General features: G+C 59.5%; 1 protein-coding gene across 1 annotated transcript in view; it reads left to right on the top strand.

Annotated features, from left to right (window-relative positions):
• The first annotated feature begins 3,162 nt into the window (after positions 1-3,162).
• The window catches only part of UNC5A (unc-5 netrin receptor A), a 13,487-nt gene continuing 3,179 nt past the window's right edge, over positions 3,163-13,470 (top strand). Inside the window, 10 exon segments of the mRNA XM_024742158.1 lie at positions 3,163-3,246; positions 3,249-3,345; positions 6,144-6,287; positions 6,537-6,640; positions 6,802-6,982; positions 8,411-8,575; positions 9,626-9,814; positions 9,920-10,222; positions 12,995-13,082; positions 13,308-13,470. The exon segment at positions 13,308-13,470 is cut by the window's right edge and continues 1 nt beyond it. Coding sequence (XP_024597926.1) covers positions 3,163-3,246; positions 3,249-3,345; positions 6,144-6,287; positions 6,537-6,640; positions 6,802-6,982; positions 8,411-8,575; positions 9,626-9,814; positions 9,920-10,222; positions 12,995-13,082; positions 13,308-13,470 — 1,518 coding nt within the window.

Below are 13,470 nucleotides of genomic sequence, written 5' to 3'. Positions count from 1 at the left end.
TTGCCTAACCAGATCCCTAAACTTCTACCAGCGTGGTAATGAGCCCTGACCACTGCTGTGTGCTGGCACTTCCGTATTTGTCTCCACAGGGGGCTGCTTCTTCCCCTATTTTATGAAAGGGGACACTGAAATTTAAGGGAGGCATTCAGCAGCCCAGCCTGCTGGGCTGGAAGTGGCAGAGCCTGGCCCCACTGGCTGCCTCCTCTTGGCTCGGTCCCAGCCCCTGAACAGGCAGGTAGCCCCGGGAGGGCCCCGCAAGTCCAGCAGAGGCCCCAGCTCACCTGCCCCCTTTGCTTCTGCTGCAGGGGCCCAGCAGAGTGCCACAGTGGCCAACCCGGTGCCCGGCTCTAACCCAGACCTGCTTCCCCACTTCCTGGTGGAGCCTGAGGACGTGTACATCGTCAAGAACAAGCCGGTACTGCTGGTGTGCAAGGCCATGCCCGCCACGCAAATCTTCTTCAAGTGCAACGGGGAGTGGGTGCGCCAGGTGGACCACGTGATCGAGCGCAGCATGGATGGGAGCAGCGGTGAGACCAGGCTGGGGTGCCAGGCGGGGTCACTCGAAGGGGGACCGAGTCTCAGACTCAGAGGCAATGGAGGCCCACAGAGGGGCCTGCCATTGCCCCTGCTGCATGCCTGTGAGCCGAGGCCAGGGTGAAACTAACCACTCTGTGTGCACCACCCCAGGTCCCCAGGAGAGGCAGGACTCCCACACCTGGGACCCACTGTGTACACACCAAGGCCTTCCCCGGGAGGCCCACCCTCACAAGACTTCATCACTTGGTGGGGGAGTGAGTAAAAGGGAAGCCCCCCAAAATGCCCCAGGGAGCTCTGTGGGTTGCGGGGGGGGGCGGGACCCTGCCACTGCATCTGAGCCCAGGCAGACCCAGAGGCAGCCTGGCAAGTGGTGCCAGCAGAGAAAGGTTTGAAAAGAGTGGATCCCAGATGATGGAAGAGATCACGGACCTCACATTCCGTGCTTGTTTTCTTTGTGCATCTGTTGGTTCATTCGTTGGTCCATTCATTGGCACGTTCCCTGAGCACCCACCCTTGAGCCGGAGACAGAGCCCCACGGAGATGGGGGCAGCACAGCGACCTCTCATTGAGTTCTGGGATCTGTGGCTGCCCAGGGAGGCTCCTCGGGGAAGGTGATATGTAAACCTGGTCAGGGCGAGAAGAGGAGAAGGGCGTCCCAGGCACCCCCAGAAAGGGACACAGCACAAGCAAAACCCTGGAGGCAGATGGGCCGGCGTGCGGGTCGAGGCTTAGCAGGGAGGGTGTGGAGTGTGTGCAGTGGGCAGTGGTGCCATCCAGGAGCCTCACCCGTCCGGCTCTGGAGTGAGGTCACAGTCCTGTGGGATTTCAAGCTACCGAGTGACATGACCAGAGCTATGGGTGACACTCGGAGCCAGTGTGGGGGGCTGACAGGAGAGGCAGACCCAAGAAGTGCCCCTTCTGTGGGACACCTCATTCCCCACCTCCAGCCCTGGCCTTAGGCAGTAGGCAGTGGGGATGGGGGCAGAGAGCCATTGTTTGGGTTCCCATGCTCCCCGAGAGCAGGCCTGGCAGAGCTAACAGCCTCTCCTCCTCGCTAACTGGACCCCAGTTAAGCTCATTTCTTACCCCTTTGCCTTGATGCTTTGTGGAGCCCACACACATGATGAGCCCTCAGGTTAAGTCCTGAGCCCCTTCCCACTGAGGCTCAGCCAGCCTGAGACATACAGCCCACAGACCCTGTGCCCAGTATGGCCACTTGAGTGAGGCCTGAGTCACAGGGGCAAGCAGGTGGCACCCAGAACAGCTCACACTGATGCCAAGGGCAGGCAGGGGACCACAGGCCCAGAGGGGTGGCCCATGCTCCTGGTGGGAGGGACTGGGCAGCCCAGGAAGGATTCCCGGAGTGGGGGTGGGGTGGGGTGATAACATCCAACCTCAGTCTTAAAACCAGCTGGAATGACTGTTTATCAGGCCAAAGGACAAATGCAGGGAATGGGAGGCTGGCCAGAGGCCCAGGTTTGGAGCGGCAGAAGTGGGGGTCGGGGGGGTGGTCGGCAAGACGAGGAAGCTGCAGCCACACTTGCACTGTGGGAAGCTGGTGCCAGGCAGAGGGAGACTGGAGGAGGGGGCCCTGCCCTGGTGAACTCGGAAGCTCTCACAAGAACCCAGATGTGAGCAGACAAGCCCTGAGTTTCATCAGCGTGTGATTTAGATCTCAGAGCCAGCCTGTCCTATCACAGATGGCTCTGACTCATCCAGGGCTCCAACCAGGCATTCTGGTCCACAGAAGTCACACCCCATCCTCCCCTGCCAGGGTCACCAGGTGCTGGTCTTCTTCCCCCCAAGTGTCAGCCCCCTAGTGAGTGATTCTTGCCCAGGTCCTTGAGCCCTGCATTGTCCTGGCCTTACACACACCTGCTGCTGGCAGCGTCCTCCTTGCAGTCCTCAGGTCTTAACTGAGCACCTGCTCTGTGCCAGGCCTCGGTGAGGTGCTAAGAATTTAGCCCACAAGGCTCTTGGTGCAGGTGATCCAGCTCTGCCTCCCACTCTCAGGAGGGGAATGCATGGGGTTGGTGCCCTCTGCGGCAAGACCCCCTTCCCTCCCTGGGCCTCAGTTTCCTCCTCTGTAAAATGAGGATGAGGATGGCCCCCCCTTGGTCGGGGAAGCTGTGAGATCTCTCACACCCAGGTGGAGCCCAGCCCCAGGTCTTTCCTCTCTCCCTACCCCATGCCTAGGGCCCAGCACCACTCTGCAGCATTATGAGTCCTCCTGCTGCTGAGGTAGGTCCCCCAAGGAAAGGACAGGTGAGGAACAGCAAGCCACAGCCAGAGACCTGTCTCCCCACAGCCTTGAGAGCCTGTCCTGGAACCCCTTGGAAGGTGCCAGGCCAGCCCCAAACTGCTCACACCTCCCTTTCCTGGCTTCCCACATATACCTCTCCTTGTCTCCTGCCATCACGAGGTCCGGAATCCATGGCTTGGCTGAGACCCAGGCTCTTGCCTACATAGCAGTCACAGGCCAGGCCAGCCCTCAGCCCACATTCCCCAACAGGCTCTCCTGGCCTTGCTCCCTTCAAAGCCAGGCAGAGAGCAGAGCTCACAGGGACAAGTCCCCATAGCCACCAGGGCCCCCTCCTGCTCTGAGCATCCAACCTCAGGCCTCCCATGGCCTGCAAATCTGAATTTTCATTGATCTTATTGACTTCTCAACCCAAAGCCATTGAGTGCTTTGAGGCAAAGAGATAGGCTTCTCGCTTACCCACAAACAGATGCCCAGGCCATGGGCGGCACCACCATGCTACACACAGACCCAAGACCCTGAGCCAGGAATGCTCTGTGGTCAGGCAGGTATGATGGGGTCAGAGGTCAGCTCAAATCTGAAGCCCCACCCATTTCTGCATGGGGGTGGGGATGGCAGGGTGGACACCCCAGGAGAGAGCACCTGATCTCCCCCTTGCTCGCCCTCATTCCCCATCCAGAAGGCCAGGGGGAGGGGACCAAAGCCTGAAATCTCTTGAACCCAAACCCACTGATAGTGTAAAAGCTGGAAATTTGCAAAACCAAGCATTGGAGTCTGGTCTGGGAGTGTAATTTATCATGTATTAAACAAACTGACTGGTTATTAGAAGCAGTTTGGTAAGAAGGTACCCTAAGCCCTCACTTGCCCTCAGAGCCCCCTACCCCCACCCCTCCACCTCCCAGAAACCCTCAGCATGCCCACACCAGGGCCTCCCCACACGCCCACGGCACTCACACGCCAGCACACACCCGACACGCTCCTAGGCCTGGGGCAACAGGGACCCCTACATCCTCCCATCCCTCCCCAAGGCTAGCATCTGCTCACATTTACCAGGCAGGTGCGGACACAGCCGTGCCCAGAAACTGCTCCCAGGAGCCAGGCTGCTCGTTGACCTGCAGCAGGGAGGGCACGGCCCCTCATTTCAAGGACCAGAAGGGCAGGCTCTGGGTCTCCCCACCTCCCAGAGCCTGTGGGGCTCAAGGGCACTGCCTGGATCTAGACCTCATGGACAAACCTGGCCCTTATTCGTGGCAGCAAGAAGGAGATGAGATGGCAGGACAGAAGTGTGGAGGAGACAGGGAAAAAGAAATAGGAGCACTTAAATTTTTTTTTTTAAGATTTTTTTCTAATATTTATTTATTTACTTGGCTGTTGCAGCCAAATAGTTGCAGCACTCAGGATCTTCGTAGAGGCACTCGGGAATCTTTCGTTGCAGCGCACAGGCTCAGTAGTTGCAGCGCACAGGCTTAGTTGCCCCGAGACATGTGGGATCTTAGTTCCCCAACCAAGGATGGAACCCGCATCCCCTGCATTAGAAGGCAGATTCTTAACCACTGGACCACCAAGGAGGTCCCAGGAGCACTTAAATTTAGTGCTGTTCTCCCTGAGCTGAGCTGCCTGGGTGGTGCATGAGCTCCCCCCACCACCATGGGGGACAGAGCAGTCCATCCATAGACCTGTCCACCCAAGAGAGGAAAAGTATCCAGTTCAGAATGTTCTGGAGGTCTCCCACCACTAACCCCAAAGGCTGAGAGGGAGGACCCTGTCTCTACCCCCGAGTATGTGCACAGCTCCTTCTCAGATGCTCCAAGAATCTGTGTGCTTGACAGCTGGCTGGTGCCCAGGGCCCCTCTCCTATGCACAGACCCTGTAAGGGACCCTTTCTCGCTTCTCAGCCCTCATCCCACACCGCTAGAATGCACACATCCAGTGCCTTAGAGGATGGGGTAGGCAGTGCCCAGAATGGAGGGATCTAGCCCAGTGATTGTGACCTCAGCCAGAGGTGATACACACCCCCCAAATCCTGCGAGAACTCACGGGGAGGGCAGGGGTGAGGGATAGGAAAATCTGGGAGCCCAGTGTGGGAGCCGGAGAGACTCATGAGGAGGGGTCTGGGCAGGGGTCAGGGAAAGACACGTTAGAGAAATTAAGACAGAAAACAGCCTCCTGGCTTGCCTGCTCAGCCTGGCGGCGGCTCCTCCTGCAATGCAGCCCTAATTGAATTTCTCTGTTAACAATGGAAACACCAGCCTCTCTCCCTCTTTCTGATAAGCCAATGACCCAAGGGAAATTGGGGTCAGGAGGAGGAAAAATTGGAAACAGTCTTTTCTTACTCCTGGGGACACTGTTTTGTCTGAGGGCCAGGGGCCTGGAGGAGGACTGGTATTCCCCCTCCTGGGTCCTCAGAAATCTGGACCCTCCCCAGATGCCCCACACCTGGTTCTGGGTGTGGCAGACATGGGGGGACTGTGTCCATCCTTGAGAGGTGTTTCCTCCAGCCCAGTCCATTCAGGGTAGAGAGGGTCCCGGCCACCCCTCACAGGCCAGCTTCCCCTCTATGAGCTGCCCCCTCCCCCTCGCCAACATTTCTCCCTGTGGGATGGGCACCCCCAGCACCCTCCTCCGGTGAACCCCTCGCACGCCTGGGATTCTGAGCACTCTGAACATACTCTGGATTCAGACGGCAGACAGCCCTGGACGCCTATGGCAAGTCACTGCCTCTCTGAGCCTCTGTTTCCTCATCCGTGGAGTGGGAGCAATACCTCCAGGAGAGCAGATTGAAAAAGATAAGCCAGCACATGGGAAACCCTTACTAAGCCCCAGGGGTCTATTATCATACAACATAATCACTGTAATTATCTTGTTAATAGCTGTTATTATATTATCGCTCACCAGGATGTACCTACTAACCCCAGGAGGTGAGCCAGATCGCTCCTTACCCTCTTTTTTAACCCACAAAGGTCCCAGGGCTAGCCTATCTGCCCCACCTCCTCTGCCAGCCCCTGTTGCCCAAAGCTCCTCTGTGCCCTTGTCTCTGAAACAACAGGAAGCTCCTGTAGTGATATTTTTGTAAGTGACTCCAGGGAGACAGGCCTTGGGTAGCAAAGTATAATGAATGGAAGTGCTAAGCACCCACTCTTGACCTTCAGGTGATATAAAGGGACTCCCACTGAGCCCCCCCAGTGTTCCCTCCAGGCAGAGCATTGCCCCCCACCCCCAGTCCATCCGCTTTCCTGCTGAGCAGAGGGAGGATTATGGTGGTGCAGGGGCCCGGCAGGGGACTGGACAGAGAGGCCTGGGGGCTAGGCATGGCCCGGGCCCTTGCTACCCACCCCTCCACCCTCAGGACTGCCTGCCATGGAGGTCCGCATCAATGTCTCGAGGCAGCAGGTGGAGAAGGTGTTTGGGCTGGAGGAGTACTGGTGCCAGTGCGTGGCGTGGAGCTCCTCGGGCACCACCAAGAGTCAGAAGGCCTACATCCGCATTGCCTGTGAGTCCAGGGTGGAGGTGGCCCTAGGGTGTCACTGGGGGAGGAGGTCTCATCAGAAATCCTCAGATCCTGCCTTGATGGGTGGAGGGAGTGCCTATGGACGCTGCCCAGCCACCCCCATGTCCCCCTGGGCACTTGACACTTCCTTCTGGCATGTGCCATGGCCCCTGCAGGACCAGGGGACAGGGTCAGCCAGGCTGACCTGGCGTGAGGCACTCAGCCTGGAGGACACTCTTGTTCTTCCCCCAGATTTGCGCAAGAACTTTGAGCAGGAGCCGCTGGCCAAGGAGGTGTCCCTGGAGCAGGGCATCGTGCTGCCCTGCCGCCCGCCAGAGGGCATCCCCCCAGCTGAGGTGAGCAGGGCTCCAGTGCCACTCCACAGGTGGGCAGTGCTCCCAGGTCTCGAGTCCCGCCTGCCCACCCCTCCAGGCTGATCCCCCACCCCAGGGGCCACTCTCGCTCCGGGCAGGGCCAGCATAGTCAGGTAGTACAGTGGCATGACTCCCTCCCCCAGGTGGAGTGGCTCCGGAACGAGGACCTGGTGGACCCATCCCTGGACCCCAATGTGTACATCACGCGGGAGCATAGCCTGGTGGTGCGACAGGCCCGCCTGGCCGACACGGCCAACTACACCTGCGTGGCCAAGAACATCGTAGCTCGTCGCCGCAGCGCCTCCGCTGCTGTCATCGTCTACGGTGGGCCCCGGTGCTGGTGGGGCAGAAGGGCTCCGGGCATAGGAGAGGCACTGGGGCTGCCTTCAGGGCAACCACATGTGGCTGGCTCCCTGCAGAGCCAGGACCAGGCAAGCCAAACCGTGGCCTGACTGGGAAGGACAGGGAGAGGGCTTACTGTGGCTGTCAGGGAGCCAAGGGCATATCTGGGTGGAGATGGGGGGCAGGTTGATGGTCATCTGTGGCTGGACCATCCCTTGGCTTACTTGTGGGCAGGAGGCCATTGTGCAGAAGGAGATGAGTGGACAGGATGGGAGTCTAGGAAAGTGACAGACCACAGCCTGTACTCCTGTGTCCCTGGGGTAGGAAGTAGAGCGACCTGGGCACCCCCAGGAGCAGAAAGAGGGAGGGGTGCGGGAGTAACCCCCGTGAAAGGCTGGGGTTTGGGTTGGAGGAATATGGGAGTTGTAGCTAGGGCTGGTGCCCACAGGGAGAAGGGGCTGTGGAGCGGGTGCTGCCAGGCCCTGGGGGCAATGGGCAGAAGCATGGTCTCCCCTCCAGGGCCTCTCTCTCAACACAGCTGTAGCCTGCCCATTTCCAGCTCACAGCCCCTCTGTCGTCCTGCCCCGGCCCCTGGGCCAGTGTGTCTGAGGAAGCCCCCGCTCCCTGACCCCAGTCCTTCTCTGTCCGGCCAGTGAACGGTGGGTGGTCGACGTGGACCGAGTGGTCCGTCTGCAGCGCCAGCTGTGGGCGCGGCTGGCAGAAAAGGAGCCGGAGCTGCACCAACCCGGCGCCTCTCAACGGGGGCGCCTTCTGTGAGGGGCAGAATGTCCAGAAAACAGCCTGCGCCACCCTGTGCCCAGGTACCAGCGGCTGCCGCCTCCTGCATCGCTCTTCACCACGCCATCTCCGTGCCCTGGCTCCATCGTGCCCACCAGCCTGCTCCCCATGGCTCCATCCCACCCGCCCGCACGCACGCACGCAGGGCCAGGCTCACAGTCTGAGGCCAGGATGGGTTACAGTGTGATCGGAGGCAGGGCTCAGTCTGTGTCCAGGCCCAGCCTCAGCAGAGGGGCTGAGTCACAGGATCTAAGGTGCAGTCAGGACAGGTAGAGTCAGTGTGGGGCAGGCCCCAGCCTGGTGCTGCAGAACCACCTGTGCCTGGGATCAGAGGGTCATTGTGCGACCAAGTGCCCTCACTGCCCCAGGGCCAGGATGGCCCCTGGTGTGGGTAGAAGCAAGCAGGCCCAGCGTCATCGTGCCTTTTGTCATTAGCATGCATCATCCAGGCCCGCTGGACACCAGAGGGCTTGCAGCCTGGCAGGCTTGGCCCTAGCCCTGACATTGCACCAGGTCCGGACTCCCAGTGGGGCCACACTGGCAGATGGCCTGGACTGGCTCCCTGAGCTGACCACGCCATCTCTTCTCTGTCCATGTCTGTCTCGCATCTAGTGGATGGCAGCTGGAGCCCGTGGAGCAAGTGGTCGGCCTGTGGGCTCGACTGCACCCACTGGCGGAGCCGTGAGTGCTCTGACCCAGCACCCCGCAACGGAGGTGAGGAGTGCCGAGGCACTGACCTGGACACCCGCAATTGTACCAGTGACCTCTGCGTGCACAGTGAGTCCTCTCCACCCGGGAGTCCTCTTGAGTTTGCCAGGATTGGCCCGGCCCTGCCCCCGGGAGGTGGTGGCTAAGGGATCAGTCCCCTGCCACAGGCTGCACCCCCTATTCAAAGCTCAGGACCTTGGGGAACCCCATCCCTAACACACCCAACATGTGCCCACATATACCCCAATACCTCCCATACCTGCCCTGAGACATGCATACATTTGGAGATTTTACTGTGCACACCCGGCCTCTGGGATCACCTCCCGACCCCCTTCTTGTCTTCTCCTGCAGTTTTACCTCCGCCCCTCCCCCAAGTGCACACACAAGTCCTGTGGGGACACCAGACTTGTGAGGCCTGTTAATTACAAGGCCATAACTAACAATTAAAGATCTCTGTTGGATTTTGTCTCTAGAACACACCCTCCCCCATTCTTTCAATTAAAAACTTGATTATCTGTGTCAATTCCTTTCTGATGGACATTTCTTCCATTATGCAAAGCCCTTCTAAAATCAATATAGTTTCCTCCAGACAGTCAATCACTCTCTCCTCAGCCCTGCCCCAGGCCTGTGGGAGGCAGACAAGGAGAAGAGCCCCAGCACCCCTGCTCCTGGCCCAGGGACTGGCCAGGAACCAGAATGGCAGACCCCCCCCCCCCCCACCTCCCCAGAAAGCAGATTCCCTGCTTTGGGGATCCTAGGAGCTCACCCTCAGTCTCAGCTGCCCTGGGCCCCAGAAGAGCAGGTTCAGCCTAGCAGCCTGATTCCAGGCCACCCAGGAAAGTGGCTCTTCCCCTCCTCCATTCTCCATCAGCAGCAACTTCAACATGAATTGAACTCATGAGGGTTGCAATTTGCTCAGAGAGACACAGCAAGGTGGTGGCAGATGCAGGCTGGAATGCATGTGTGCCGATTCCATGCTCCCTGCTGCCAGCGTCTGCTGCTCCACTGGTGCTGATGCCCAAGAAGTGGAGGCCGCATCCTCCTGGGGTGTAGACCGCTGACCTCTCCTTCCTGGCCTCCTGCACCCTACCCCTCCCAAGCCTGCACTCTCTCCCACAGCTGCTTCCGGCCCAGAGGACGTGGCGCTCTACGTGGGCCTCATAGCCGTGGCCGTGTGCCTCCTCCTGCTGCTGCTCGTCCTTATTCTTGTGTACTGCCGCAAGAAGGAGGGACTGGACTCGGATGTGGCCGACTCATCCATTCTCACCTCAGGCTTCCAGCCCGTCAGCATCAAGCCCAGCAAAGCAGGTGGGGTGCCCCTGTCCCCAGCACTCGTGCCGGACCCCCATGCCAACGGCCGCCCAGACAGGGCTGCCCCCCGTGCCACTCTCTAAGTCTGTCTGATCCTTGCAGACAATCCCCATCTGCTCACCATCCAGCCAGACCTCAGCACCACTACGACCACCTACCAGGGCAGTCTGTGTCCCCGGCAAGATGGGCCCAGCCCCAAGTTCCAGCTCACCAACGGGCACCTGCTCAGCCCGCTGGGTGGCGGCCGCCACACGCTGCACCACAGCTCACCCACTTCCGAGGCTGAGGACTTCGTCTCCCGCCTCTCCACCCAGAATTACTTCCGCTCCCTGCCCCGCGGCTCCAGCAACATGGCCTATGGGACCTTCAACTTCCTTGGGGGCCGGCTGATGATCCCTAATACAGGTGGGAAGGACCCTAGAGTGCCCCAGGGAGCTCTAAGAGACAAGACTAGCATGTGTCCCTCCTGGAGGAGGACGGGACCGGGACAGCCTTGATGTTCCTCCTATGCCTCTCAGCCTCACCCCGAGGGCTGAGCCAGCCCAGCAAGGAAAGAGGATAGAGTTTTGGAGAGGATCCAGTCTTGGCTGGCAGTGGGGCTGGCACTGAGGCTGAGGCCAGAGCTATCTCCCTCTGTTGCCCAAGGACACAGGACTACTGTCCATTCATTTACACAGCCAACCAGCCTGTGTGTGCCGGGCCCTAGGCCCCAGGGATCTGGGGAACTAGTGGAGAGACAGCAGAGGAAAAATGCCTGGACAGGGGCTCCTCCACCTACCACCTCACTGAAACCCCTGGGACAGGGTCTCAGAGACACCTTCATAGAGAATCCACAGACCCTTTTGATGGTCATCTTTCGGGAAAGCGCCACAGCCTCTGGTGTGTCTCCCCTCTCCCACCCTGAAATTCTCTATTTCCTCGGTTTAGGTGACCCCACATGGCCCTGACTTCCTTGTTCCTCTGCAGCTGCTCCTGGTGCCTGCTCCCTAAATGTAGGTGTTCCTCAGAGCACGCCCCTCCCCCCACCCCCAACCCTGGCGCCCTCTTCCCAAGTGATCTCACCCACTCCATGGCTTTAATCGCCATGTCTGTGCAGATCACTCCCATTCCTCCATCCCCAGCCACAGTTCTCCCGGGTGACAGAATCGTACACCCAGCTGCCTCCTGGACAGCTCCATCTGGATGTCTCACAGCACCTCAGATTCCTCGTGCCTAAAACAGCACCGTCTCCCACCCTCCCCCAGAACCTCCTCCTTCCCAGTTTTCTCTTCCTCAGGCATGGCACAGTCGAGTTGCTCAAGACAGAAACTAGGGGTCACCTTGGCCTCCTGCCCTTCTTCATTTTCCCCCCTCACCTTCACACCAGCTTCATTCACACACTGATCCCATCATTCTTCCTCCATTCAAATGCTCCTGCATCCTCCTGCTTGTCTTTCCTGCTGCCTCTCCTGGGCTAGGCCACCACACCTACCTCTCGTCTGAGTCACAGCTCCAAGCATTTACTCACTAGAGCCACACTTGATCATGTCCCTTTCTGGGGCTTCCACTTTTCCCTTCAAAGCCCACATGACAAAACCACAAGGACTCGTCCCCTGTGGCCAGCTGCAGTGGCCTCTCCTCCCATGCACATTTCTCCTGCACTTGGCAGCCACGGTGGGCTCTCATGAGCCCAAATACACTGGGCTGCCCTTTGTACATGCCGTCTCTCTGCCCCCATCCACTAGCTTAACTGCTACTTCTCCTTCGGGTCTGGTAGCTGTCCCTTTATGCCTCATGTCCCCCTCACGTGGCTGCTAAGATGATGAGGTGAGATGGTCCATGTCAAGCTCTTAGAAAAAGGCAGGCGCACAGTGGGCGCTCAGTGACCATGCACCCTTCACTCCCCTGGTGGGGCGAGCGGCCAGGTGGGCTGTGCTCCACCCTGCTCTCCCCCAACACCCAGCATCCTTTGCTGCCGTCCACTTATCTGTCTCCCCGCGGACTGAATGCTTCGTGAGAGCAGGGCTCATGGTTTTCCCCACCTTCCTGAGAACTCAGCATTAGCATTCACTGAATGAGTATTTGAGTGAGGGTACCCCCGCCACAGAGAGCATTCACACGTGGATCACCGAGACTATATCACCAACCCTGGCAGCCGGTACCAGGAGGCAGCACAGGATAGAGAAGGGAGCAGTAGCTGCAAATACACCACCACTGGCTTCCCTCTCTCTCCTGGGCTTCAGTTGCTGGGAAGTTGTGATATTCCGGCCACCCCACCTCAGAGCTGCCCACTCTGGAGAGCACGCATATGCTTTTGGACTTGGTGGGATAGCCATAGACTTTCTTCCCCTCTCTCTGTCATGAGCCTCTGAGGCCCCTCCTGATATAGGGGCTCTCTGTCCTAAAAGGGCAGGAAGGTGGGGCAGGACCGCTCCTTGCCATGCCCAGAGTGACTCCCCAGCCCCTGGCCTCACCGTGGCCTGCCCCCTGCCTCTCCCCTGGAACCACCTCTCCCCCAGCAGATGCTTTCTGATGCTGCCCCTGCAAGACGCTGAGACAAAGGCGAATCAGCCAGACAGGACGTGTGTGCAATGGCACTCAGACTAGGGAGGGCTACCAAAGTAGGCAAGATTGTTAAAGGCCCCAGCCCCACCTGCAGGGGGCCACTGCCCAACAGGGAGCAAAGTCACCAGAGGTGGGGTGCCCACCCAGAAGTGGCCAAGCCGAGGGAGAGAGGAGGAACTTGAGCAGGCCAGGAGGGTGGAGCACTCAGAGGCACACTTAGGGTGGTGGCTCCAGAACAGCCAAGTACGCAGCACAGGCTAGGCCCACAGGCCAAGGGCCTTAAATATCCAGCCAAGGAGCTGGACTTTAGCCTGGAGGCAGGGAAGGTTTTAAGTGGATGATGGGGCAGGTAGGCACAGTGTACCTGGGGGTTCCAGAGTTTTCTGTGCCCAAGCTAACTAGGCAAGCATTTCCCACCCGAGTTCCCTCAGCCACTCTTGGGGTCTCCCTGACTCAGCTTCATGCCTGTGCGGGTGGTTGGCCAGCCTGGCAGTCCCAGTGGCACTTCTGTTTCCAGGCCAGGCTGGCGCCAGTCAGTCCTCAGAGGGAGGCTCAGGGAGGGACTGGCGGAGTGAGGTGTTTGGTGTCTTTGCAGCCCTGGTAAGCCCCGGCTGTCCCCCCGCTCTGTCACAGGCATCAGCCTCCTCATCCCCCCAGACGCCATACCCCGAGGAAAGATCTACGAGATCTACCTCACACTGCACAAGCCGGAGGATGTGAGGTGTGGGCATGGGCCCTGCTGCTGGGACTGGGCGGGTCCTGTCCTTTCCTGCTGTCACCGTGACGCCCCTGCCCACCCCACTATTGGGCCTGGTCTGGCCTGGCCCGAGGGAGGGCAGGGGAAGAGGGGCTCCTAAGCTCCACCCAGCTCCACAGCCCCTAACCCCAGGGTCCCAGGGTGGCCCACTGATGCCTTTCCCTTCCCACCCATATTTCCCCACTTGAGGTTGCCCCTAGCCGGCTGTCAGACCCTGCTGAGTCCCATCGTTAGCTGTGGGCCCCCCGGAGTCCTGCTCACCCGGCCAGTCATCCTTGCCATGGACCACTGTGGGGAGCCCAGCCCCGAGAGCTGGAGCCTGCACCTCAAAAAGCAGTCCTGCGAAGGCAGC

Source organism: Neophocaena asiaeorientalis, unplaced genomic scaffold (genome assembly GCF_003031525.2).
Source record: "Neophocaena asiaeorientalis asiaeorientalis breed wild unplaced genomic scaffold, Neophocaena_asiaeorientalis_V1.1 scaffold259, whole genome shotgun sequence".
NCBI lineage: Eukaryota > Metazoa > Chordata > Mammalia > Artiodactyla > Phocoenidae > Neophocaena > Neophocaena asiaeorientalis.
This window is presented reverse-complemented; position numbering and strand designations above follow the sequence as displayed.